The following is a 27,088-nucleotide window of genomic DNA, read 5'->3' as shown; positions in this document are numbered from 1 at the left end:
AAATATTAAAAAATTATGTCTGCGCATTAACAATAGGCATATTCCTTACTACACATTAATAAATCACACCCTGCTGTTGCACAATCCAAATGAGCGGAGCTGAACACGCTACATGACAGTCAGCATCTACTAAAAAACTTCAAAAGTATTTTGAAAAAGATAAAGATGAATCAAACAAGGTAAAGTGCAAGTTATGTCATCAACGTCTTTCATTTCGCACGACAACAACCAACATGGCATACCATTTAAAACGTGTAAGGCGGAAAAAACAGTTCAGCCGTTTGTCGTTTCGGTCGTGTCGTCTCGTCGCGGTGCGTCTCGACAAGTAGGCCTATAGACATTTTTGTTGTTTGCTTTTAAACCTCGTTACTTGAACCTTTCCTTATATTTTTTTGCTGTTGTGTGTCAATTTGTTAATATTTTCAGGCAGGCATATTTTATTTAAAATATTTTTGACATTTTGCAGAGTGCCTGTCTGACAGTTCAATATGCGCAATGCGCACTGACGGTTAATGTTCTCTAACGTTTCATAAAAAATAAACAAGTAAATAAATAAAAGCTGAATAAAGCCAACCTACCGTGTTTATTCATTTATCTGAGTGTTTTAGGTTTTTACTTTGAAGAGGAAAAAAGTCCTGAATGAGAACAGGATCCCGTTAAAGATGCTCTAAATAAAAATAAACCCGATTCGACTATTAGTCGACTAAAGGGAAAAGCTGACGAATCAGATTCGACTATGAAAATCCTTAGTTGAATACACCCCTAATTCTTATATATAAAACCATTATTGGTGAACTGCCTGTTTATTTATCCTCTCTTTTAAATGTGAAGTATGGAAATCACAATCTTTGCTCTCTCTCTGTGCTGCAATTTGTCGTCCCTAAAGTTCGGACTGAATTTGGAAAGACTGGATTTAAGTTTTCTGTACCGACTACCTGGAACAACCTCCAAAATGACTGAACAATTTTAAGGCAATGGGGAAGTCAGTTGAATCTAAACTGTCTGTGTGTAAATGTTTTATGTAATATATGTAATATGTTGTTGTTTGAGTATGTTTTTGTTACAACGCTTTGTTGCTGCTACCAGTCTTGGCCAGGTCTCAATGGGATTTTACCTGGTTAAATAAAGGCTTAATAATAATTTAAAAAATAATGTTTTTGCATATTCAATCACTTCATTATGTGTTTAGGATGTTGTATATGTGTTTAATTGTGTAACTGAACATCTTCATGGAGCTGAAAGCAGAGGGTGACAGTGCAGCAGTGAAGGATGAAACATTACAGCCCACATGAGTAGAGTCAGTATGGAGATCAGGAAGAGAGCAAGAGGGGGAGAAGTTGTGTTAAAGTACCGTATTTTCTGGACTATAGAGCGCACCTCAATATAAGCCGCACCTACAAAGTTAAAAAAAAAATTGAAAATATTGTATAAGCCGCACCAGGCTAAAAGCCACATATATCTACTGAACTGAATACATTTAACTGCACTGCACTGAATACATTTAACTGCACTGCAGTTTCGAAATGGTGCCTGTAGCATTTAACATGCAACAGATTTGGCTTTCAGCCGATGTTGTGCCCAATTCCGACTCCCCTCGTTTATCCGCATAAAGACCCTACAGATTATATTGTCGATTTACATTTCTATGCATAAATAAGAGCTAGACTTTAATTATCCATCACAGCAAATGGCACGGCATTATCTATGGCCAATTAAAATTATTTAATTATTTTAAATAAAAAACACTCTAGCTATACCGAAGTTCACCTCTAACCACATGACTTCGCAGTATTACAGCAGTATTATGTCTAAATATCTAGATAGGACAAAACTAGAGTGCTCAATGAACTAAGTTATGATCACTGTAACTCCCGAATATCATCTGTAGCGTCTTTATGTGTGTGTAAACGAGGGGAGTTGGAATTTGGCACATGTTGGTTTGAAAAAATTTCTCCATTGTGCCTGCTGCTTGCATGTGCTAAATGACAATGAGCAATTTCTTCTTTGATTTACAACCTACCACCTGATTCACTTTCTGCTCCACCCTCTGACAGGTGAAGAAAAGTCTACAGAAAAGCCGCACCTCATTATAAGCCGCATGGTTCAAATCGTAGGGAAAAAAAGTAACGGCTTATAGTCCGGAAAATACGGTATTTATTGTGCTGTTTCATCTAACGTTGTGTCCCCTTCTCTTCTTTTCCACAGGTCATGGCCCTCAGGTAAGTAAATATCTAAATATTTTTTTCATCTCTGTGATAAGAGATTTTATTAAAATACTAGCTACATATGTAAATGTTTGATCCATTAATGAGAGAGTGAACTCACACGCAATGTAATGTAATATTCATGTGGTGTGTAAAATCTTACTGAGGGGCTTCTGACTTCGATCGGTCAGCTTCCTTCCCACAATAAAAAAAGTAACATAGATCATAATGGTAGTAGCACAGATCCTACACATTCTCACACGCTCCATCTCTTTACTTCCTTCTCCACAATCAATTCAGTGGATGAAGGTGTATGTGAAGTCTGTTTATGTGATAAACAGATTCTGTACCTAATGTGATTAGTTATTATGTCAGTTGGTTGCGCATGTTTGATTTGTCCAGTTTTAGATTTGTGGGAGAAACAGGTCAGTAGAGCAGACAGACTTCTTGGGAAGAGCTGGAGAATGTTTTACTCTAGTGGCATAGTTTAAAAACACATTTACTGCTGTCAAAACCCTTTGTCATTAACCACTTTGTCCTTTACAGGATGAAATGGTCTTGTTGGTGAGTACACTATTTTAATGACTTATTCATATTTCTAACTGTTGGACACATGTGGTTTAAACAGAGGTGGGTAGAGTATTCAACAATTTTACTCAAGTAAAAGTACAGTTACTTGAACCAAATGTTACTCAAGTAAAAGTAAAAGTATGCATCCCAAAAATGTACTTCAGTAAAAGTAAAAAAGTACTTTGATTAAAAGCTACTCAAGTAGTGAGTAAATGCATGAGTACTGTCTCGTGTCAGTAAATTACATCATGGGAAATTGAATTACGGGAAACAATGACTTAATGATAAAAATAATTTATTATAAATAAATATTATATATATAAATTATTTATTAGAAATAATATGTATTTTAGTTTGTTCCTAATTTTTAGGCCTGTGTAACTTTAATGTGTTCCACAAAGGCACTAACTGATGAGACTGTCAGCCAATACGTGTAGCTACAACTTGACACCAACTGAATCAATTTGTAGCAGACTTAATCATCGTATATTGCTAGTGTGTACAATCAGTGTGAGAACTGGTTTTTAGTATTGCACTGCGTTACATTTAATAATTACATCATACAAACGTTATGCCTCAGAGATATAGCATTACACAAAATTATACATACAGCAAACTTATCGCATCGTGTTTCCTCATATTTGATGTTGAGTTCTTGTAGGCTGAAATGTCCACACGTTTGCAGACACAATTGGCAGCGCCAAGGTTGCAAACTCTCACGCATTGAGCGTGAGACACACGCATTTGACCGTCTTCACACGCTTACACGCCACACATCCGATTTCTCACACCGAAAAAAATCTAGTTTATTTACCTCTGATCCACATCTATGATTCAATGAGTTACTAGTTCGCTCTGGCGCCAACCACCGGCAATCGATCGATCGCGATATAATACTTTGTGTCCAAAGTATAATAATTTGTGTCCATTTTACAACCCCCCCCCCCCCCCCCGTCAACAATTTACGCTCACCACCCAAACCCCTACCCCCCACCCCGGTTTAAATCTCACTAAAAGTGATCTTGAAAACTTGGCAACCCTGCAGCGCATTATATAGCTGTCCTTTTACACGTTTGTAATGTAAACATTGGCTGTATGAGGTCAGGGATGCTCGGTAGGTTTTTCTGTCACTTTCTTGCTACCGGTTGAGAAAGTTTGCGTATGTGATCACGTGATTGACCAGCTACATTTGATTGGTCACTCATACTCGGGTGACGAGACGTTGGTCAGTCTTCTCACTGAAAAGACGAATGATTTACTTTCATATTAAAACTACTCCTACAAGTACATTTTTGTCCAAAAAGTAAATGTAACGTGTTCCTACCCACCTCTGGGTTTAAAGTCTTAATCAGAAGAGAACAGAAGGTAACCAGATCGTCCACATACATAATTAATTAATTAATTGTCTTGGTCTGATGGGAGTGATGTCACTGTTCACTACAATTATTACTGAAGTTGTGTAAAAGGATACGTTAATCAGGACATTTACACTAATCAGTCATGTGTGACTCATGTGAAGTTTGTTCAGAGTCACTGGTTAACTAGGACACCTTTGAAACGCTGGGGTTTGTGTGAGAGTAGGTGGGGTTTATTGGCAACGTCACACGTTAACGTAGCAGAAGAGATACGAAGTTTTCTAAGATGAGGCATTCTTTAATAAAGAACGTATCAAATACTAAACCCCACACATGCAATGCTGAATGAATGTTCAATTTATATGGCACCTTTCAAGATACACAAGGTCACTTTACAATTTTAACACTGGTACAACACTTACACAACCAAGCACACACCGGGGAGAAGCAGCAGCTAATTGCGCACAGCGTACTCTCTACCAGGATCCACAGCCCCCTGGGGGACTGAATGGGGTGCAGGAAGGGGAGAGAGAGTACAGTCCCTAGTGACAGAACACCATCCACCACTGGGCACAAAAGCACACATAAATTCATACACACACACTCTGACAACTACTTTTTATTGAATATGAAGAGACAGACACACTCATTTACCTAACCGCCATGTCTTTGGACTGTGGGAGGAAACCCACACAAACATGGGGAGAACATGGAAACTCCACTCAGATAGGGACTTGAAACCAAGACCCCAGTGCTGAGAGGCAAACGTGCTAACCACCAAGCCACCATGTTGCATGATGAACATGACCAGAAGTTAAAGCCAAACCACAATACAAGAGACTACAACGCAGATAAGAACATAGACACTTTTATACTAAAGAATGTAACAAACACTAAACACACACATGCAATGACGAACATGACCAGAAGTTAAAGCCAAACCACAATACATAACCTCCAAGCACACTTCTTTCACACAATGATCTTACATACATTGGATATGCTTACCACTCATGCACGTGATTTTCACTCCAAATGAAATTTGTGCTCTGCATTTGTGCAGTGAGAACACACACGCACATGCACACACACACACACACACACACACACACACACACACACACACACACACACTAGGAACCAGAACAAAAAAGACAGTCGTCATGGAAACTAAACTAACTTAATTAAGACTAAACATCACATAATTACCCCCAGGTGGGGTGGCAAATGAGACAGAACACACCCACCTGAGGGAGGCGTGGCTAAATACCCCATCCGAGGGAGGCGTGACTAAATAACCCACCTGTGGAGGCGTGGCTAAAGCAAATACAAAAACAAAAGTGACAACACAACATAAACCAAACACCATGTGCACCATGCTCTGATACTGCAGCACACTGACACCACGGGCAGGGGGGTGGAACCTTGACAATGACCTAATTAATATTTAAATGAGAGATCAGGGCTGCATTACGCCAACAGATATGCAGATTATAAATCAGGTCAGTATCTATGAACACCTGAACAAAGAGTTTGGTTTATTGGTAACTGTTTATTGGTACAGTTAGCACAGTAGTTTTTTTCACTTTTTTATAAACATTTCTGAATATCCCAGACCAGAGTAAGATCATGTCACACTGACATCTTCAGCTCAGTAAATTATGAAATGTTGAAACTTTGAAGAATACTTATATAAACCATAAGAGACTTATATATAAACAGTGTTGGGAACGTTACTTTAAAAAAGTAATTAGTTATAGTTACTCACTACTTGTTCAAAAAAGTAACTGAGTTAGTAACTGAATTACACTATAATAAAAGTAACTCGTTACCAGGGAAAGTAACTATTTGCATTACAGTTAAAAAAAAAAAGTTATATGCCAATGAATAAGGATTTTTTGAAAAAGCAGTTTTCACAGTCAGTTGAAATGAGTAGGTGTTTAACTTTTGATATTTATTGCACATCCACAGACCAGTGCACGATAAAATCCTTTAAAATCCCAAATCTTTGTAAATAATTAAAAAAAAGCAAAAGTTAACAGTTACACTATATAAAGTGCATTTACATCTATCAAATTAAATTCTCTCAACCTGAGACAACTGGTTTGTTCACAACAGAAGTAAACTTAACATTAAAACCTCTATTCTTACTTAAATAAATCAAATAACCAGTCTGGTAGACATTCAGGAACTTCAAGTATTTTCTTAAATAATGTTTATATTGCCACCTTGAAAATGCACATTTTTCTTCGGCTTGCTCCTGACTCCCCATTTCTGCCTCTTCTCCGTTTGTGTCCTGCGTCACTTCGGCGTGCATGTAAAAACACTGGCTCTGATTGGCTACCATAACGCTGCCTTAGCCAATCGCTTACTGACTTGTTAAGTAACACAGAGAACTGTGACCTATCGAGATCATTTACTCCTCACTAGCCTGGGCAGCGGTCCGCTCGCATTACTGTTAGTATATCAATATATAGTAACGCACCGCTTGTAATGACCAGTAACGTCAACGGCTGTCACGTAGGGCAACGCCCCCTCTCGTAGCTGTCACTCTGGGTTCCCTCATGTCTGTGTTCCCTGCCTGTTTGTCCCGCCCTGCTCGTTGGTTTTGATGATTCCTCGTTTGTTACCACGCCCCTGTGTCATTGTTCTCACCTGTTCCCAGTTAAGTTCTGTGTATATTAGTCCCTGTGTATCCCAGATCTAGTTATCGGTTGTTTTGTTCAGTGTCCATGGTCCGTAAGTTTACTGCTCTGTCTTTCGTGTGTTCTGTACCTGGTTGCTCTAGTTTGTATGCGTTTTCCCCGTGTTTTGTTTTGAGTATTCGTTCATTGTCTTAGTGCCCTGTTTATTTCCTTGCGTTGTTATGCCTGTCTACATTTCTTGTTCTGATTGCCCACCCGTTATGACCCCTGCCTGCCACTACGACTCTGCCTCTGGAATTTCCTTGATTAAATCTCGCTCTCCTCAGTGTTTGTGTCCGCCTCCCTGTTCTGCCCAGCGCAGATCGTTACAACGGCGTTGTAACGACAGGAAAAGTAATTAATTATATTATCCCGTTACTGACAAAATGACGCCGTTACCTAACGGCGTTATTCGCAACACTGTATATAAACCATATGAGAAATTAAATACTTCTGTAGTTGTTCAGAATCAGAATCGCCTTTATTGTCATTATAATTTGCATTACAATTTAATTGGATTTGCTACTCCAAGGTGCTTTGTTATGTAGGGTAATAGGTCTAACAGGTAATTCGGGTGAGATGTATCCTTGGTGATACTGACTGCTCTGCTGAGGTAGCAAGAGATGGCAATATCCTCCAGGCTGGGCATAGAGCAACCAGTGATCCCCTGGGCCGTGTTGATCACCCTCTGCAGCGCTCTTTTGTTTAAATCCTATCTACTTTAGTCAGTTAGTGTTTAATTATTATTTTACTTTATTGTTCTTACTCTTGATTTTTAGTCTCTTATGTATTGCCAATACTATTTGCTGTATCATCTGTTTTTTCCTTATCATCTTTATTGTTCTACATTTGTATATTGTGTATTGTCACGGTGAGGCGGCCCCCTACCGGCCGCCTCTGTCCACAGCGGCTGTGTTGTTGTTGTTTTGTGACGTCGTGTACGCCCCTCAGGTGGGCGGAGCCCGTGATCCGTTCCCACCTGATGGTCGTTTGTCTGTCTATATATGTCTTGTCTTTGTACCAGTTGACCGCTGGTCATTATATCCTTAATTTGGATCGATTGCACGGGTTTTAGGTTTGCACACTTTATATTAAACCATCCTTTTTCCCTGAGACTTGGCGTGATCGCTTCCTTTTTGTTGCTCACACCTGCCCGTCACAGAATGACCAGCCACCCTTCGGAAGCCGCCGAGTCTCTTTTTCTTTCTCCTTCGTTCGTGGTCATGTCTCGTGGTAAGTGTTTGTCTGCGTGGTGTTTTGTTTGAAGAGCTCCGCCGTGCTTTTGTGTTTTGTGTGTGTGTGTGTGTGTAGCACGGCGAGGACCAGGGCAGTCTGCCCTGAGACAGCTCTTCGTGTCCGTTGTATGTTGCGGGAGTTTCGCTGTGCGCTTGTGTGTATGTGGCACAGTGAACACCAGGGTGTCTGCCTGGTGGACTCTCGTGTGTGTTTGGTATGTGTGTACGGGTGACGGACGTGTGGACCAGTGTGCGTGCTCGTTATGTTCTATGTTGAATGTTTTATGTGTGACGCGGTTGCCGCTCGTCACTGTCGCCTCGCTCCCCGTGTGTCGTGTGTTTAATGTGGGGAGCGACTGCGGCTCTGAGCGGCGCGCGTCACTGTGTGTGTGTGTGTAAGCAGAGCGCGCATGTGATGGGTTCCGTCTGTCTGTTTGTACACCGTTTTTTGTTTGTCTAGTATTTGCGTGTGTGTTTTGTCCTAGCGTGATGTCAACTGTTAAATGTAATTCCACACATGCTCCTCCCCTTAAATGTGTGTTTGGGGGGGGGACCGGCTGTGGTCCCGTGCCATGGGGTGTGGCACGGAGGGCGTCTCTCCCGAGGGAGGCCCTGAATAGGGTAGGGCGCGTATGTGTTTTGTGTTTGTATATGTGTGTGGTGTGTGTGTGTGTGGGAGGTTGTTCTTTGTGCAGGTGCTTCTCCTTGGCAGTGTTCCTGGACCTTGTGGGGGTCTCCACCTGGCAGGAGCCCCCTTGTGTTGTGGGGTGACCGGAGCCCGGTCGTGAAGAGCCCCTCCCTAGAGGGCTGGGGCCCCCGGATGTTTGGGGACCATGGGGCTCCGGTCTGAAAAGCTCCTGCTGGGGATGGAGATCCTCCCTCCTGCCCGGGGTGACCAGGAGGCCCTTGGGGCTGCTCCCTAGCCCGCGTCGGGGGTGCTCTGGGCCTCGGTCTCTGGCGCTCCTGGGTTGGGTGGAGGAGTCCACCTTGAGATGAGAGGCCCCGGGAGGGGTTGGCTCCCCAGGAGGCTGGGGTGACCCCTAGCAGAAGGCAGGGGTCAGCTCTGGGAGGAGGTAGGTCCAGGAGGTGAAGTAGCCACACCTTGGAGAGGTAGCCTGCACACCCACACACACACGAGGGACGAGAGAGGAGCCGTAGCCCCTCGTCCTCACACCCATGGGGCTTACCAGCTGAATGCCGGTTAGGGCGTGAGGGCCCTGTGACCGACCGGGGCGTGGTTTTGTGTTGTTAACGGCCCGGTCGGTCCAGGGTCCCGCCCGGGGAGGTGAGCTGTGTAATGTTTTGTGTTTTATGTTTCAGCTCCCGGACGGCAGGAGGTGTGTTCCTGCCTGTCTCTGCCTTCCTGCCCCTTCATGTTTTGTTGTGCAGCCGCTGTGTGCCACACACCCAGTGGAGGGGAGTGCGGCTTGGTGGGGGGGTCTGTCACGGTGAGGCGGCCCCCTACCGGCCGCCTCTGTCCACAGCGGCTGTGTTGTTGTTGTTTTGTGACGTCGTGTACGCCCCTCAGGTGGGCGGAGCCCGTGATCCGTTCCCACCTGATGGTCGTTTGTCTGTCTATATATGTCTTGTCTTTGTACCAGTTGACCGCTGGTCATTATATCCTTAATTTGGATCGATTGCACGGGTTTTAGGTTTGCACACTTTATATTAAACCATCCTTTTTCCCTGAGACTTGGCGTGATCGCTTCCTTTTTGTTGCTCACACCTGCCCGTCACATGTATCTCCTTTTATATTGTGCAGTGTCCTTGGGTCTCTTGAAAGGTGGTTTATAAAATAAAAGTATTATTATTATTATTATTATTATTATTATTATTATTATTATTATATTGTCTGCCGCTGAGCACCCCCTGTACAATGCCGTGATGCCATACACAAGGATGGTCTCGATTATGGATCTGTAGAATAGCACTAGCAGCTTCTCCTCCAGCTTGTTTCTCTTGAGAACCCTCAGGAAGTGGAGTGGCTGCAGAGCTTCACCACTGCTGTTGTATTTGCAGACCAGGAGAGGCTTTCTGTGATCTGCACACCCAGGATCCTAATGGAGTTGACCCTTTCCACACAGACCCCATTTATGTGAAGCGGGCTGGTTCAGCCCTGTCCTTTCTGAAGTCCAGAATGACTTCTTTTGTTTTTGTAGTGTTAAATGTCAGGTTGTTTGTTGAGCACCATCCTGTCAGCCAATATATATCTCATATCTGTAATCAGACTCATCTCCCCCTGAGATGAGCCCAACCACGATGGTGTCATCCACAAACTTTATTATAGTGTTAGAGAGATGAATCGGGGAGCAGTCGTATGTGTAGAGGATGAACAGGAGAGGGCTCAGTACACAGCCTTGAGGGGAGCCGGTGCTGAGTGTGATGGTGGAGGAAAGGTGAGGGCCTAATTTCACAGATTGTGGGGGGTCTGTGAGAAAGTTCTGTATCCACTGGCATATGGGGGGTGGGGATGCCCAGAGTTGTGAGCTTCTGGTCGAGAATCTCAGGGATAATATGATTAAATGCTGAGCTGGAGTCCAAGAAGTGTAATGTGGTGACTCACTGAAACAGTAAGCACTGCGACATGTCACTGACATAAAGTGGATCCAAGTGCTGGCATTGTGGTTATGAATAACCACAACGAATGCTGAAGAGTGTGTGAGGCAGGCTGACAGGGAAACAGGGAAAAATTGAAATTTAAATGACGCAGAATAACGCGTATAATCAATAAACCTGAGGGGAAAACAATAAAGAGAACTGAAAAGATCGTGGAAACACACGCAATGTGAAAAAGAGAAAAGAAAACAAAAACGAAAACAGAAATGGATAGGAAGAATACAGCAGGGTGAAAACTTGAGAAAGGCCAGATAGCAGTGCAGGAGGTAAGAACTTGAATAAAATTAGGAGACAAAACAACAAACAAGAGAGAAATGGTGATGAAACACCAATTACCACAACCAGGAACCAACGAGAGAAATGGCTGAGTAACGTGAGGCATAGAGACCAAATGAATCAGCAGTGATCTGTCACAAAACCCTTAAGTAGGGATGACAGATCACTTCCTTAAGTAGGGATGACAGATCACTTCCTTAAGTAGGGATGACAGATCACTGCTGATTGGGGAGACCACGACCGGAACTGGCTCGTGGACTCCTCCTAGTGGTCACATCCGAGCCAGCCCTGACAGGAAGATAATTCTCACGTAGTTCCCCCTATGCTCCAGGTGACACAGCGCAGTGTGGAGTACGATGTTAATAGCATCCTCTGTGGAGCAGTTTGCCCTATAGGTGAACTGATGGGGGTCCAGGTTGGGCGGTAGACAGACTCTGAGGTGTTTAGAGACCAGTCTTTCAAAGCAGTTCATGACTACTGGTGTAAGTGCAACAGGCCTGTAGTCATTTGTGCTCTCCACCACAGACTTTTTTTGGAACTGGGATAATGATGGAGGATTGTTCTGTGGAAGGCAGCAGTTGACACACGACCTCATGGAATAAAATCTCACACTGTTATTCACTTTTACAGCGGGACTGGGAAGAACAGGAGAGGAGACAGAGTGGTGAGTATGAGAGAAGCAGGACTGTGATGTTCACTACATGAATAAATATTTTATTCTGTACATTAAATTAGATTTTATTCCAGAGTAGAGTACAGCTGAGCATCATGTCCATAGTGTAGTGAACACAACACACTGTGATGCTGGGAGAACATTTATCATACTGTCACCTGGTTTGTAAACGGTCACACAAACTTTGATACTGTGATCAAAGTTTATTCACAGATTTACCTGATTATCTCTAATCACACACACATGACAGTGTGATCCAGATCACTTGTAATGAGACATTTGTGTAAGAGTCATTTACTTTAATATATTTAAATAACAAGAGTTTGATGTAGAGAGTCATTTGTATACTGATTCATGAAGGACATGATTATATAATTATTATAAAAGAGTTAAAGATCATGTACACACTATGCAACCTGAACGTTTCCCTCATTATTTACTTATGTAATAATATTTTGTCCTGCTTTTTTTCCTGCTCAGGATCTTGTCGTATTAATAAAGTTGTCATCTATCAGGTAAGTCCTGTGACGGTGGGGGCGGGCGGGGGGGTGTGAGTGTTCTGCAGTAATAAAATAATAATAATAATAATAATAATAATAATAATAAACTTTATTTGTATAGCACCTTTCATACATACATGCAACTCAAAGTGCTTTACAGAATAAATAAAAAGAAACATTAAAAGGAAGCAAAGATAAGACAAAAAGAAAATGTTAAAGGAAATTAAAGCTAAAAAGGAAACAAACAATAAAATAATGACAAATTATAAAATAATAATAATGTAATAAAATTAATATTAAAATAACATAAAATGTAACTAAATAATATAATGTAAAAACTAAAGTACATAAGATAATAATAATCTAGTTTTCCAAATTAAAATAATGTGAACAGAGTGTAAGGAATGCCACCTGATCTTCCCTAACCAGCCTCACCTGCCCCTCATTACCACGCCCCCTTTCAGTCACACTTATACACCTTCCCCAGCACGTCTCAGTCGCGAAGTATTGCCGACTCATGCCGCGTACCAAGCCGTTCTATTGCCTGTCTGCTCTCCTGTGTTCTGACCCTCGCTTACGTCCCCGACCTTGTCTCCTGCCTAGTCCCTCTGTACCTCCTGACTTCTGCTCCCCCGGTATGACCCTGGACCATCCTGACCACGCCAAGAAAACGCTGTTACTTATCCTAGTACTCGTGATTCCCCGGCCTGTTTCTGTACCAGCGTCTCATTTCAATAAAAGCGGTGTTCTTCCGCATTTGGATCCCTCTCTGCCTGGTCAATTCGTAACAGAAATACTTCGCCTTGACATGGATCCAGCAGAAGTAACAATCGCGACTCTCACCGAAACGGTCCGCCAGCTCACGGATATCATACGGAGTCAAGGAATCAACATCGCTGCCCTCCAGGAAGCTGTACGCCTGGTCACAACCTCTGCTTCTACCTCCGTGAGTGTTCCAGCGGCAGAACCTGAGCGCTACTATGGATCTCCTGATCGCTGTCGAAATTTCCTCATGCAATGTTCCATATACTTCACGCATCATCCAGCCCGGTTCCAGGCCGAGTTACAGAGAGTCCACTTTATCCTTTCGTTCCTCACGGGAGTAGCAGGTGCCTGGGGTACAGCGTTGTGGGAAAGCCAGGACCCTGCCCTCCAGTCGGAGAGTCAGTTCACCGCAGTACTCAGGGCTGTTTTTGATCATCCCGCAGACGGACGTGATGTGGGAGACTGGCTCTACGAGATTAAACAAGAACAACGCAGTGCTACCGAGTATGCGAGAGAGTTTCGTACGCTGGCTGCAGGAAGCGGTTGGAGTGACTCGGCCTTGAAAACAGTGTTCCGCCGCGGTCTGCGAAATGACATTCAGGTTGAACTCGCTTGCCGAAGTGAAGCCCTCACCTTGTCTGAGTTCATTTAAGCGTCCATTAACGTTGACAAATTGTTATTGACCTACCGCTCCAGTAATACCGACGTCCCTGTCATTGCGTCCTGTGCGCCACCTTCCCATGTACGTGATCCGAGTCTTCAGACGACAGACGAGTTTGTGCAGCTTGGCAGGTCCCCACTAACATGTCAGCCATTCCTGCCTATTAAAAAATATAGTCAAGTTAGCTTACCCATACTAATATCTTGGGGCGGCATAGATACAAACCTGTCTGCTTTAGTGGATTCGGGAGCAGCAGGCGATTTCATAGATCAGGACCTCGCCTACCACTTACACCTCCCCACTGTACCTGTAGATCCTCCCTTGAGAATAAATTCACTGAATGGACAGCCTATAGGTGTGGGTGTGATTACACTCCGTACCTGCCCCATGGAGCTACGTGTAGGTCTGTTCCACAGTGAAATGAGAGAGTTCTTCCTCATATCCACGCCCCGAGACCCCATCATACTCGGGTTTCCATGGCTGTCCATGCACGACCCTGAAATTTCCTGGAAAAAACGAGAACTCGTACGGTGGAAGGACAGTTGTCTTAGCAAGTGCATTCACCTACCACTCCGGTCATCCTCGGTGGAAAGCCCAGACACACTTCTCTCTGACGTCATCCCCACTCAGTATCGTGCATTTGCGGACGTCTTCAACAAGGACAGTGCCTGTCGTCTGCCTCCTCATCGTCCCTGTTATTACGCAATAGACCTCCTGCCTGGAGCCCCCTTACCTCGTAAAATGAAACCTTACCCTCTATCATGCCCTGAAGATCTGGCGATGGAGTCCTACATCACCGAGGCTCTGCAGAAGGGGTTCATTCGACCATCCACCTCCCCGGTTGCTGCTGGTTTCTTCTTCGTAGAGAAAAAGGATGGGGGATTACGCCCTTGTATAGACTATCGTGCCCTAAACGCTGTCACATCGAAATATGCCTACCCTCTCCCCTTTATCACTGCTTCGCAAGAGCACTTGATGGGAGCGAACATCTTCACCAAGCTAGATTTACGCAGTGCTTACAACTTGATCCGCATTCGGGAGGGCGACGAGTGGAAAACTGCCTTTGTTACCGCCAGAGGGCACTATGAGTATCTTGTCATGCCATATGGACTAACTAACAGCCCCGCCGTATTCCAAGCATTTATGGATGACATTTTCCGTGATCTGATAGATGATTTCGTATTCGTTTACATTGATGATATCCTGGTTTACTCCCCGTCCGTTTCAGAACACGTCAAACACGTCTCTGCTGTGTTACAGCGCCTTCGGGAGCATAGTCTTTATGTGAAGGCGGAAAAGTGTGAATTTCATCGCTCCTCTGTGACATTTCTGGGATGTACGCTGTCCCCTGGCCAGATCTCCATGGCAACGCAGAAGGTGGAAGCGGTCACGAACTGGCCGACCCCTCGTTCCACAAAGGAGCTACAACGATTCCTGGGATTCGCCAACTTCTGTCGCCGTTTCATCCGCGGCTTCGGTGAGTTGGCTACCCCTCTCACTAATCTCTTAAAGGGAGGGAGGACTCGGAAATTCGCCTGGACAGCTGAAGAGGAACGAGCGTTCTCACTCCTTAAGACGGCATTCACGTCGGCCCCCGTACTGCACCTTCCTGACCCCCAACTCCAGTTCATCGTAGAGGTCGACGCTTCGGAGGTGGGAGTGGGCGCTGTTATTTCTCAGAGGCAGGGAAACCCGCCGAAACTGTATCCCTGTGCCTACTTCTCCAAAACACTGACAACCGCTGAAATGAACTATGACGTCGGAGATCGGGAACTCCTGGCCATCAAACTCGCGCTCGAGCAGTGGCGTCATTGGTTGGAGGGAGCGGAGCACCCATTCATTGTATATACAGATCACAAGAACCTCAAATACCTGAAGTCAGCCAGACGCCTGAACCCGCGACAAGCCAGATGGGCACTGTTTTTCTCCCGGTTTCGTTTCACTGTCTCTTACAGACCTGGGTCAAAGAACATTAAAGCCGATGCCCTATCACGGATTCACGAAAAGGACGAAGCAACCCACGAACCTGGACATATTCTGCCGGAGTCCTGCTTCCTCGCGGCTATCCGATGGGATGTACAAGAAGAATTGGATGAGGCTTTGCGCAACGATCCCAGTCCGGTAGAATGCCCGGAGGGGAAACAATACGTACCCGTATCCCTTCGGGGGCGTATCCTACAGCTTGCACACGACACAGCGGGCACAGGCCACCCCGGTATTACACGCACACGACATCTCGTTTCGCAACGCTACTGGTGGCCATCCTGGGAGGATGATATTCGTGACTATGTTCTAGCATGTTCCGTTTGTGCCCAGTCACGTACTCCCCGGACGCTACCAGCAGGAGAACTCCTTCCCTTACCGGTTCCTCTTCGGCCATGGACACACCTCGCGATCGACTTCGTCACGGATTTGCCCACATCTGGAGGGAATACTGTTGTTACAGTAATTGTGGATCGGTTCTCGAAAATGTGCCGTCTCATTCCTCGCCCCAAGCTACCCACTGCCATGGAGACAGCTCTTGACCTCTTCCAGTACGTATTCTGGATTTATGGCTTGCCCGAAGAAATCGTCTCCGATAGGGGCACGCAGTTTACATCTCGGGTTTGGAAACAATTCTGCAAACTTCTTGGTATTACTGTCAGCCTGACGTCAGGCTACCACCCTCAGTCTAACGGAGAGGTTGAGCGTTACAATCAGGAGTTAGGGAGGTTTCTCCGACAATATTGCGTTTCTCAGCACGACTGGCACAAATACCTCCCGTGGGCAGAGTATGCTCGGAATTCTATTGTACACACCGCTACCAAACTCACGCATTTTCAATGTGTATATGGTTACCAACCTGCGTTTTTCCCGTGGGACAAAACACCAGCTGATGTCCCAGCCCTAGACGAGTGGTTTAAACACAGTGCCCGCACCTGGGAACTAGCGCATGTACATTTGCGACGCGCTCTACACACGCGCAGGCTCAACGCGAACCGTCGTCTCCCCGCATTGATTTACCACCCAGGACAGAGAGTATGGCTGTCGACACAGAATCTCAACCTAAAGCAACGAAGCAAAAAACTTAATCCACGATATATTGGTCCATTTAAAGTCCTCAGCAGAGTCAATGCAGTTACCTATAAACTCCTTTTACCATCACATTACCGTATTAACCCTGTCTTCCACGTCTCTCTCCTGAAACCGGTTCACTACAGCCCGTTCACCGTACCCCCTGTGTCTGATAAACCTCCTGACCCTCTGGAGATCGATGGTCATCCGGCATACATCGTCCGAGAGCTCTTGGAGTCCCGACGCCGGCGAGGTGGTCTCCAATATCTGGTGGATTGGGAAGGATATGGGCCCGAGGAACGGGCCTGGATTCCAGTGAGGGATGTCCTCTGCCCCACTATGATCGCTGATTTCCATGCAAGGCACCCCAACTTTCCTGCCCCCCGGCGCCGCGGTCGCCCCCCCCCCCCCGTCGTAGAGCGTCAGGTGCCACTCCTTTGAGGGGGGGTACTGTAAGGAATGCCACCTGATCTTCCCTAACCAGCCTCACCTGCCCCTCATTACCACGCCCCCTTTCAGTCACACTTATACACCTTCCCCAGCACGTCTCAGTCGCGAAGTATTGCCGACTCATGCCGCGTACCAAGCCGTTCTATTGCCTGTCTGCTCTCCTGTGTTCTGACCCTCGCTTATGTCCCCGACCTTGTCTCCTGCCTAGTCCCTCTGTACCTCCTGACTTCTGCTCCCCCGGTATGACCCTGGACCATCCTGACCACGCCAAGAAAACGCTGTTACTTATCCTAGTACTCGTGATTCCCCTGCCTGTTTCTGTACCAGCGTCTCATTTCAATAAAAGCGGTGTTCTTCCGCATTTGGATCCCTCTCTGCCTGGTCAATTCGTAACACAGAGTTAGAGTTTCTTAACTAAAAGTAGATCTAAACAGGTTTTGAGACTCTTCATGAAGCTATGCAGGGATGAAATGCCTCTGAGCTCTTCAGGAAGAGAATTCCAGAGCTTTGGGCCATAGTGGCTAAAAGCACCCTCTCCAATCTTTAATCGGCTTTTAGTAATCACCAGTAGATTACTGTTTGAAGACCTGAGAGACCTGACTGGAACATATCTAACCATCATTTCACTGAGTTAAAGAGGAGCAAGACCATGAATACATTTAAAAACCATGACTAGAACCTTAAAATCTATTCTAAAGCTGACAGGTAACCAGTGCAGTGAGTGGAGTGCAGGTGAACAGCGTTACAGTAATCTAGCCTTGATGTGATAAATGCATGGACAAGTTTTTCACTGTCAGTAATCTCTCTCCAGTAATGTGTGTGTGTGTGTGTGTGTGTGTGTGTGTGTGTGTGTGTGTGTGTGTGTGTGTGTGTGTGTGTGTATGTTTTGCAGTAATCTCTCTCCAGTAATGTGTGTGTGTGTGTGTGTTTAATTGTGTGTAAGTGCTGCGGTTTATGTCTTTCCCACTGAATAAGCTGTTTTAGTATGGTTTTTAATAAAAAGGAGTAAATTTCACCCCTGGTTGGTGTGTATCCACTAATCACACAGCAGCGATCACTCACATGTTAATCACTTAATCACCTGTGAATTAAATCATCTACACCTGAACCTCATTTATGTCCCTCCCATTTAATCCCCACAGGTGTCAGTGTTTCATGTTGAACGTCACTAGAATCTTAGAGACTGAGCTGGTCTTGTCTTCCTGTCTTCTTACACAGTCCTTCTCCCTCTGTTTTACATATTTGAATAAACATTTTGTGTTGCTGCATCTGCATTTGGCTCCTCCTTCAAAATGTAAATGTACAAAAGCATAATTCTGTAGTGAATGAAATGCAGAAGGTTGTATGAATAGATGAGGATGTGACATCATTTCCTCTTTCATCTGGGTGGTGTTGGTGAGTGTTGTGGTGATACTGGTAAACAGGGCCACACTCCTGAACTCTCTCCTTTCTCTCTCTGATCTCACTAATGTCCCTTCAGCTCTACTGCAGCTGCTGGAGATCATGAGCTGCTGTCTGACCACGAGGCTTTTAGTTCACACACACAATACAAACCAGAGTAACACACAGGAGGATGATTTATTCTGTTTATTTACACCTGTTTAATACACCCACATTACCACAGAGCTGTGTGATTTATTACAGGTTTAATACACCCACATTACCACAGAGCTGTGTGATTTATTACAGGTTTAATATCACTCATTGTAAGTCTGATCAGTCTGTACTTTGACTGTGTTCCTCAGCTGACTGTATTCTAACTGTGTGCTACCAAACACAGTATCGGTTTACAGCAGCTACAGTCAGCAGGGTCTCCACTCTTAATAATATCAGCTCTCAATAATCCACACTGGTCCTTCATATAACACACAGTATGACATCATCATGGATCCTTCACTCTGTTTAAGTCACTTACACAGGGAGACAAAATATGGTCAGAAGAGGAGAGAATGAAAATGGAGCAATCTGCTCTGCTGACTGGTGAGTAGGAAAATAAGAACTTTAGTACAATGTGATTTTATTATATGAGTTAAAACCATATGTTTGGGGGGGGGGGGGGTGACAGCCACACCACATAGTACAAATAACAGACAAGGACAAGATACGCTTAGATACACAGACCACAAGAAGTGTAAGACTATGAGATGAGAGACAGTTGCTACAGATAACACACACACACGCACACACACACACTGTAACGCAGCCCGCGAGGAGATGGACACAAACGCTGAGGAGAGCGAGATTTATTACAGGGAATTATAAAATCACAGTCATACAAACAGGCATGATGAACAAGAACAAGGAGAACTCACAGACGAGGCAGGAATATCATGGGGGGAACAACGAGGCATGAAACACAAAACAACCGACATGGGAAATACAAGGACTATAAATACAATAGGACTAAACCAAACACAGGTGAAGACGATGATAAAATGGGCGTGGCAGACAGGGGAAACCAGGGCAACAGACAAGCTGGGTGGGATCAAGGAGCAGGGAACAACACAGACACGGGGAACAGAGACTCCGGAGTGACAGCTAGGAGAGGGGGGCGTAACACCTACATAAATGAATCCAGCCACATGAACACACCTAAAGTGAAGAATCAGGGGCCATGAAAAATGGACTTAAACATTAACAGTTTAAACACGAATACTGAAAAATACATGAAAAATGGACTTAAATAAAATATACTGACTTAAATAAAATATACTTTAAATATACTGACTAAAATTTTACAGTGTCAAATAATAATATTAATCTAACATAAGTAACCTTTAATAATAATATTAATCTAACATAAGTAACCTTTTTCAGAGTTGAAGGTTGAAGGTTTTCCTGGGCCTGCAGTGCAGAACTTAATGTCTGTAATGGATGAACATGAAGCCTTGAGGAACACTGAGAGTGAAGATCAGCTGGAGAAGACAGAGATCTACAGCAGACAGATCCACCAGGAGATCAGACTCCTACAGGAAAGAATCATGAAAGAAAGAATAGAGATAAGAAAAAGAGAAGAAAAAGAACTTAGAGAAAAGATAATAGATGGTATAGATTCTGTGAGGAAGACAGAACAGGCTGAGAATCTTAAGAGGAGAGTAACTGATCTTAAAAAAAATGAAAATGAATATCAATATCGTCAACAGAGGGAGACAGCAGAGCAGGAACTGAAGAGCCTCCATGAGGAGAGGAGACTGAGGGTGAAGAACCTCAGAGTGGAGATGGAGAGCAGAGAGAAGAGTTTAGTAGAGGCAGACACACACCTCATTAAGACCATCCTGCCTGAGTTTCAGCACCACATTCAAACTCTTATCATACAGAAACAGAAAGACGTTGATAGTAGAATAGATGAAAAAGACAGAGAGTTAGAGACACTGAGACTAAACCTGTCACACCTGGAGGAGAAACACTCACAGATGGAGAAGGACAGTAAACAGAAACTAGAGGACATTCATAAGACCTTAGAAGAGAAAGACAAACAACTAAGAGAAAAAGACACTTCATTAATACAGCAGGCGCAAACAATAGAGAACCAAAATAAAACAATCAAAATTAAGAATGAACTACTAAAGGAGAAAGAGAGACTACTGGAGATCACAGCAAAAGAGGTGGAAACCAGTAAAAATCAACTGGAGACACTGGGAAAGGAACTACAGGAGAAGAACAACCAACTCCAGGAGATGATGATCCTACTGGAACAACAGAAAACTGAAGTGGCAGAAAAGAACAAACAGCTTGAGGGGAAAGACAAGCAGGTTGAGGAGAGTGACAGACTGCTAGAGGAGAGAAACAGACAGCTACAGGAGAGGACAGACCCAGACCCAGCAGTCCTAGTCAGGAGAAGACGCAGCAAACAGAGGGACCCTCCACACAGTGAGTAATTTGGTATTTTAATAAAGAATGCTTTAAAAGAAAGTTTGTTATTTTGGTGGATATTTGTGATCTATTGCCTTGATCAAGAAACACACAAAGTCTTATTGAAGTTTTAGCACTCATGGCCGGGGAGGATGAGTTTATTCAGCATAACCTGAATAAGACATTTCAGACACAGACATTGTTAAGAAAGTAAGTAAGTAAATTTTATTTATATATGTACATTATCATACACAAAACACATTAAGATCACAACACATAAAACCACCAGGTACATGCACATGAGTAGAATGCAACTATACATATACACACATGTACATACCTACACATGTAAGTGCACATAAGCTTGTGTCAAAAACTAAAATATAAACAAAGCTAAAATACTAAGTAATAGTAACACAACACCTACTTACATTTATGGCATTTGGCAGACGCCCTTAAGGGTGGTTAAGGGTGTTGTTCAGGGGCACCTCAATCATGGCCTCAGGTCTGGAAATCGAATCCACAACCCTCCGTTCACAAGACCAGTTCCCTAACCACCAGGCCATGACATTATTACTTACAATAATTCTGTCTATAAAGGTGTATTTTAAGAAGAGATTTTAAAACAGCAGCTGATGTTGCTTGCCAAATAATGATAGATAACGTCTTCCATAGCCTTGAAACACAAACTGCAAAAGCACAGTCCCCTTTACTTTAAGACGAGTCTTTGGAGCCAAAAGCATGTTCTGATTGGTTGATCTCAAAGATCTGAGAGGCTACAGGACTGAGCAGAACACTGCTAGGGCTTTACCATTGAGCACTTTAAATTGGATCCCAAAATGATCCAGTGATGCTAGGACAGCCGTAATATGATTTCTCTTTTTAGTGTTTGTCCGCAGTCTTGCCAACATATTTTGGACCACCTGGGAACACTGTACCAGAGATTGACTGATCCAAGTGTACTGCGAATTACAGTAACCAATTATCGATGAAATAAACAAATGAATAACTTTTTCTGTTGAAAAGGCATGTTACGGTCCTATCTTTGGTCATGAGACAACGAAGATAACCAACTGGCCACAGAAATGTGTTATAAAATAAGTTATACAAATGATTTGTTGATACTTTAATAAAGCTCATCTGCCTTCTGAATAATGTGTTCTCTGTTCTGTCTGGTTCTGCTGTGTTATAGTGAGTGGAGAGACTGCAGTGTCAGCAGCACCACTCAAGAGGAGAAGAAGTCTGGATGAACCTCTAACGAGTAAGTGATGATGAATGGAGTTTCATATAGTGCCTTCAGGATCTTTTACAGCTTATTTACCAGGCTGCAGTAAAACATACTGTGTTAAATGACTCATTCTTGTTCATTTCCAGTGGGTGGAGAATCCTCCAGTCCAGACTCTCCAGTGCTGGTTCCTGTACCAGAACTCAGGCTGGTGCTGCTGGGGAGGACTGGGTCTGGGAAGAGTGCAGCAGGAAACACCATCCTGGGCAGAGAGGAGAGGAGCCAGGCTGCTACATCTACACTCCCCCAGCAGAGTGAGAGCAGACAGGGGGAGGTGGCTGGGAGGAAGGTGACTGTGGTGGACACTCCTGACTGGTTCTGCCCTGAACTCTCTCTGGAGGAGGTGAGACAGGACGTGGGACTCTGTGTCCGTCTGTCTGCCCCAGGACCCCACGCCTTCCTCCTAGTCATACCAGTGAAGCAGCCTGCAGGAGAGGAGAGAGGGATGCTGGAGAGAATGGAGGAGATGTTTGGAGAGAGATGTTGGAGGAACACCATGATCCTCTTCACTGTTAGTGAGGAAGAGCAAAATCCTGAACAGTTCATTCAGTCAGGAAGCCAAGAGGTCCAGATACTTGTGGAGAAATGTGGGAACAGGTTTCACTGTCTCAACATTAAGGAGAGTGGGGATGGGTCTCAGATCTCAGAGCTGCTGGAGAAGATAGAGAAGATGGTGGAAGGAAAGAGAGAGAGATTCTACAACAGTGAGGTCTACCTGGAGACAGAATCTGATCAGAGAGATGGAGAGAAAGGTCATGGAGGAAAGAGAAGAGAAAAAAGCAAATGATGAAACAGAACTGAAAGAAAAACTGGAAAAGGAGATGCAAGACTCTCTGAAAAAGATAGAGGGAGTGATACAAGGACATGAAGGAGATATCAGACAACTTAATGATCAAACAACTGAACTGGAGAGAAAGATGAAAGAAGAAAGGAACAAAGAAAAAAAGAGAGAACTGAAACAAGACCTGGACAGAGAAGTAGAGCGAAGGATAGAAATGGAAGAAAAGGTGAAGAGACTGAAAGAGAAAAGAGAGATGGAGAGGAGAGAGATGGAGGAGAGACACAGACAGGAGCTGGAGGAGATCAGGGAGACGTATGAGGGAGAGGCCAGGGTGGAGGCAGAGAGGAACCTCATGAAGATCATCATGCCTGAACTCCAGAGAAACATTTTGCTCTCAAAGTCCAAGATGCAGGAGGAGTTTAACAGGCAGGTGGAGGAGAAGGACAGAGAGCTTAAGACACTGAGACAGAGACTCTCAGAGTTCAGAGAGACTCAGTCACTCAGAGAGGAGGTTTACCAGTCAGCTGTGCTGAGAATTACAGAGACAGAGAGAGAGCAGACACAGCATCAGGAAAAGACTCTCAAGAAGAGGGAGAGTCTGGACTGCTGAGATGGAGGTTCTGGAAGAAGGATCATCATTAAAAATCAAGAGGAGATGTTATGGATGTATGAGCTCTGTCACTTTAATAAAATCATTTAAATATTCAAATCAAAATAAACTTCTGTAAAAACATTAGAGACTCCTCAGCTGCTGGAGGTGGAAACTACAGCATTAGAAACAGCAGTAAGTGGACACAGTGCTGCAGTGAGTCTGTGTGTTAATGAACTGCACTACTGCATTACACATTCTCCAATAGTCAGATGTGAATTAATCTAATCTAAGTTGTATGCAGATTTTTCAAAGTCTGTGGGGAATTTTTGTAAGTATTAATTTTCTAATAACTTTATCCAGTTAAGTGTGTAGTACTGTTTACTGGAAAGTATTTTATATATGTAATTAGATTGTACATATTTTTATTAATTGTGGGTTACCTGCAATTTCTAAGTGTTAATCAAATAAACATTTTCATGTTTTTACTTCGTATCCAAATGTGTTTTGTATTGTCCAGTGTTTACAGTACAACAGTAGGAAAATGTACATTTGATGAAGTGATTATTAGTGTAGAGCAGAGGTAGTCAACTGGCGGACCGCGGTCCGGATCCGGACCCGAACGCAGTCCTGTGGGGAATTTTTGTATACATTTTCTATAATCAAATAATTGATTATCCAGTTAAGTGTGTACTACTGTTTACTGGAAAGTACTTTACATATGTAATTAGATTGTACATATTTTTATTAATTGTGGGATACATGCAATTTCTTAATGTTAATCAAATAAACATTTTCATGCTTTTATTTTGTAGCCAAAATGTGTTTTTTATTGTCCAGTGTTTACAGTACAAAAATCACAATAAAATGATTATTAGTGTAGAGGGTGAAGAGGAACGTGACCAGGACAGTTCCTTGTGGAGCCCCTGTGCTGCAGAGAACTGTGTCAGAAACACAGTCCTTAATCTACACGTACTGGGGTCTTTTTGTAAGTTCAAGGTCCATGCTGTGATTCTTTGGTCCAGTCCGGCACCCTCCATCTTGTTCCTCAGTGGGCCTGACTGTGTTGAATGCACTGAGGTCAAAGAACATCATCCTCACAGTGCTTCTTGCCCTGTCCAGATGAGAGAGAGTTCTTTGATGAAGGTAAATAATTGCATAATCCACCTCAATGTCTGGCTGATATGTAAACTGAAGCGGGTCCATTGATGGTTTAACTACTGGGTGGAGAACTTCTATTTGTGTATTTCCAGACACTGGCCTGTTTCTCTCCACATAATCCTTCTCTTTAGAGTATGTTTCTACCCTCCACTGAGTCAGTCACTACAGGAGTGTGTCCAGGTTCTGTAAGAGTCTGTTCTACATGTTCTTCTGTATCTCCAGACACTATTGTTGGTTGTTGTGCTTTGATTGCTTGTATTACTGGTTTGCAGCACAGTGGATCTTAAGGATGCAGCGTGCAGGGAGAGAGAGCAGCTGTGATCTGACCAGGAACCACAGCTTCCCCTGATGTCTCCTCACTCCATGGACTTCTCTGGGGGAGGAGCCAGGGCTTTGTTCGTCGGGGTAGCTCCTCCCTCTCTGTCTGCAGGTGTGAGTGTGGAGGGCGTGGCCGACATGCCCTTTTGTTCCTGAGGTCACTCCATCTGCACACTTCTTCTCCTGCAGCTGCTCCCTTCAAGTGTGCAGCCCCGCTGGTTCTTGTACATCCTGCTCACCAGAGGGGAGTTTGACCCACAAGCTGCTCACTAGAGGGCGCCACCTCCATCATGATCCTGCCAACCTGTGGGCGCTGCTCCTACTGCACCCTGTCCTCCGGAGGGCGCTGTCTCAGGGATGATGTGCTTACAGGAGGCACCACCTGTGCAGATATGTGCAGTTCACACATACACACACACACACACACACACACACACACACACACACACACACACACACACACACACACACACACACACACACACATGTTAACACTCATAACCAAGTGTTAGTCTAGTGTGGATGTACTGCTTCAGTGAGTTAATCTCTCTGGGTGTCTGAACACTACTGTCTGTGTATAAGCAACCAGTGGAAACTGAGTTTGTGTTTGATGTTACATCCTAAATGATTTCTAACTCTGAACTCACCCTTATGTTTCTGGTTCTTCCTATTTCAGAGAAGATTTGAATACATTTATATTCTTTTTTGCTAAATTTGGTGGAATAATTAAACTGTTTTTGTGTCTGCTAGTGTTCAGATGTCTGCTGCCCCTTTGTGGCTAAAAGCTCTAAATGTTTTTAATTTCCTATCAGTACTGCAGCCCCAGTCTCGATGTACAATAATGCCACAGATTGAGAAGTACGCTCAATATGTGGCAAACACAATAAGCTTTAAGAAAATGTAAACTATTAAAAACAGCTAATTTATTCTCAGATTTAATATTTATTTAAATATCCTACCCAACCCTAAGAGTGACGCTCAAATGCTGCGACTGGAATAAATGTAAAAGTAAAAGTACTTCTGTCTTTCTTCCTCACATCGGTTTGTGCCATGTGAACGTTTACTATCCTACTGTATACTGTCCTACTATTCATGCTGTTATAAGACAAAGATCGGATTAGAGCCGCTCTGAAATGTCCACACGGTCTACTTGACCTAAAGCAGCAGATGTGTGTGAAGAACCGTGAAGGTAAGTTCTACCTAATGGCTACAGCTAGAGTCCTTATGCAAAACAATCCGTTTTTTTCATTTGTACTTGGTGTTTCCTTTCAGAGAGATGTGATGTTGGAGTGATTATTGTAAATGTAGGCTATAGGTATAATTAACATAATAACGCTTACCTTTAATGATTCTATAATGAACTGCGTACACCGGTGACTAAATGTAGTGTGTGTTTTAGGGTGGTACAGTGGAGTTACTATGGCATGGTGTAATGTTGAATTTGGAGATTTCCCACGTCTGTCCCCACTTTTAATGTGTTGATGTGGATTTGTGTGATTATGACTCTTTGTGACTATTTTTTTAATTTCCTAATTTCTGAAAGAATTGTTAATTGTTGCTTTTTCAACCCATTGAATCTTCATTTTAGCTCTTTGTGATGACATGCAGTAGAACCAGACGTGTTCACACCTCTCATTGTTCTGTTTCCTGTTTGGTCAGATACAACATTAACTTGTTATTCTTTTGGGTGTGTTTGTATTCCGTATATGAGTAATGCAGCAGTATGTACAGTCAGTAAAGGGTTAATGGAATAGTTCTCTCATTTGAGAGTCCGATGTTCTGTTTACTGTGATGTCTTACTATACACTTCACACTTTTTGACAGGATTAGGGGTGTGATTTGAATATGGATCATAACACTTTCAGGCCTTAATTGTTGCTTCACAAGTGCTAGTGGCGATGGAATTAATGAATGGCCTTTCTGCAGTGTTGGCAACAGAGCACACACTATGCACGTATTGTCTATATTTAGAACATCCTTCACAGTGAAATCCCACTTCTGGATCTCTTCTTCCCTATTCTGTTTCCTTCACCCTCCATGCCCTTGAGTGCTTACGTTT

The 27,088-nt window shown here is 43.7% G+C and overlaps 2 protein-coding genes across 2 annotated transcripts in view; both read left to right on the top strand.

Annotated features, from left to right (window-relative positions):
* LOC143518387 (uncharacterized) overlaps nt 1-24,071 on the top strand; it is a 77,819-nt gene extending 53,748 nt beyond the window's left edge. Inside the window, exons 4-11 of the mRNA XM_077010846.1 lie at nt 2,206-2,219; nt 2,751-2,768; nt 11,571-11,604; nt 12,094-12,128; nt 18,951-19,023; nt 19,861-20,913; nt 22,088-22,156; nt 22,270-24,071. Coding sequence (XP_076866961.1) covers nt 2,206-2,219; nt 2,751-2,768; nt 11,571-11,604; nt 12,094-12,128; nt 18,951-19,023; nt 19,861-20,913; nt 22,088-22,156; nt 22,270-22,967 — 1,994 coding nt within the window. The 3' untranslated portion in view covers nt 22,968-24,071. The remainder of the gene's footprint in view (nt 1-2,205; nt 2,220-2,750; nt 2,769-11,570; nt 11,605-12,093; nt 12,129-18,950; nt 19,024-19,860; nt 20,914-22,087; nt 22,157-22,269) is intronic.
* Nucleotides 1-27,088, top strand: part of LOC143518338 (uncharacterized) — an 81,366-nt gene that overhangs the window by 12,095 nt on the left and 42,183 nt on the right. The gene's annotated exons all lie outside the window — the stretch shown is intronic.

Source organism: Brachyhypopomus gauderio, chromosome 7, assembly GCF_052324685.1.
Source record: "Brachyhypopomus gauderio isolate BG-103 chromosome 7, BGAUD_0.2, whole genome shotgun sequence".
Classification (NCBI taxonomy): domain Eukaryota; kingdom Metazoa; phylum Chordata; class Actinopteri; order Gymnotiformes; family Hypopomidae; genus Brachyhypopomus; species Brachyhypopomus gauderio.
This window is presented reverse-complemented; position numbering and strand designations above follow the sequence as displayed.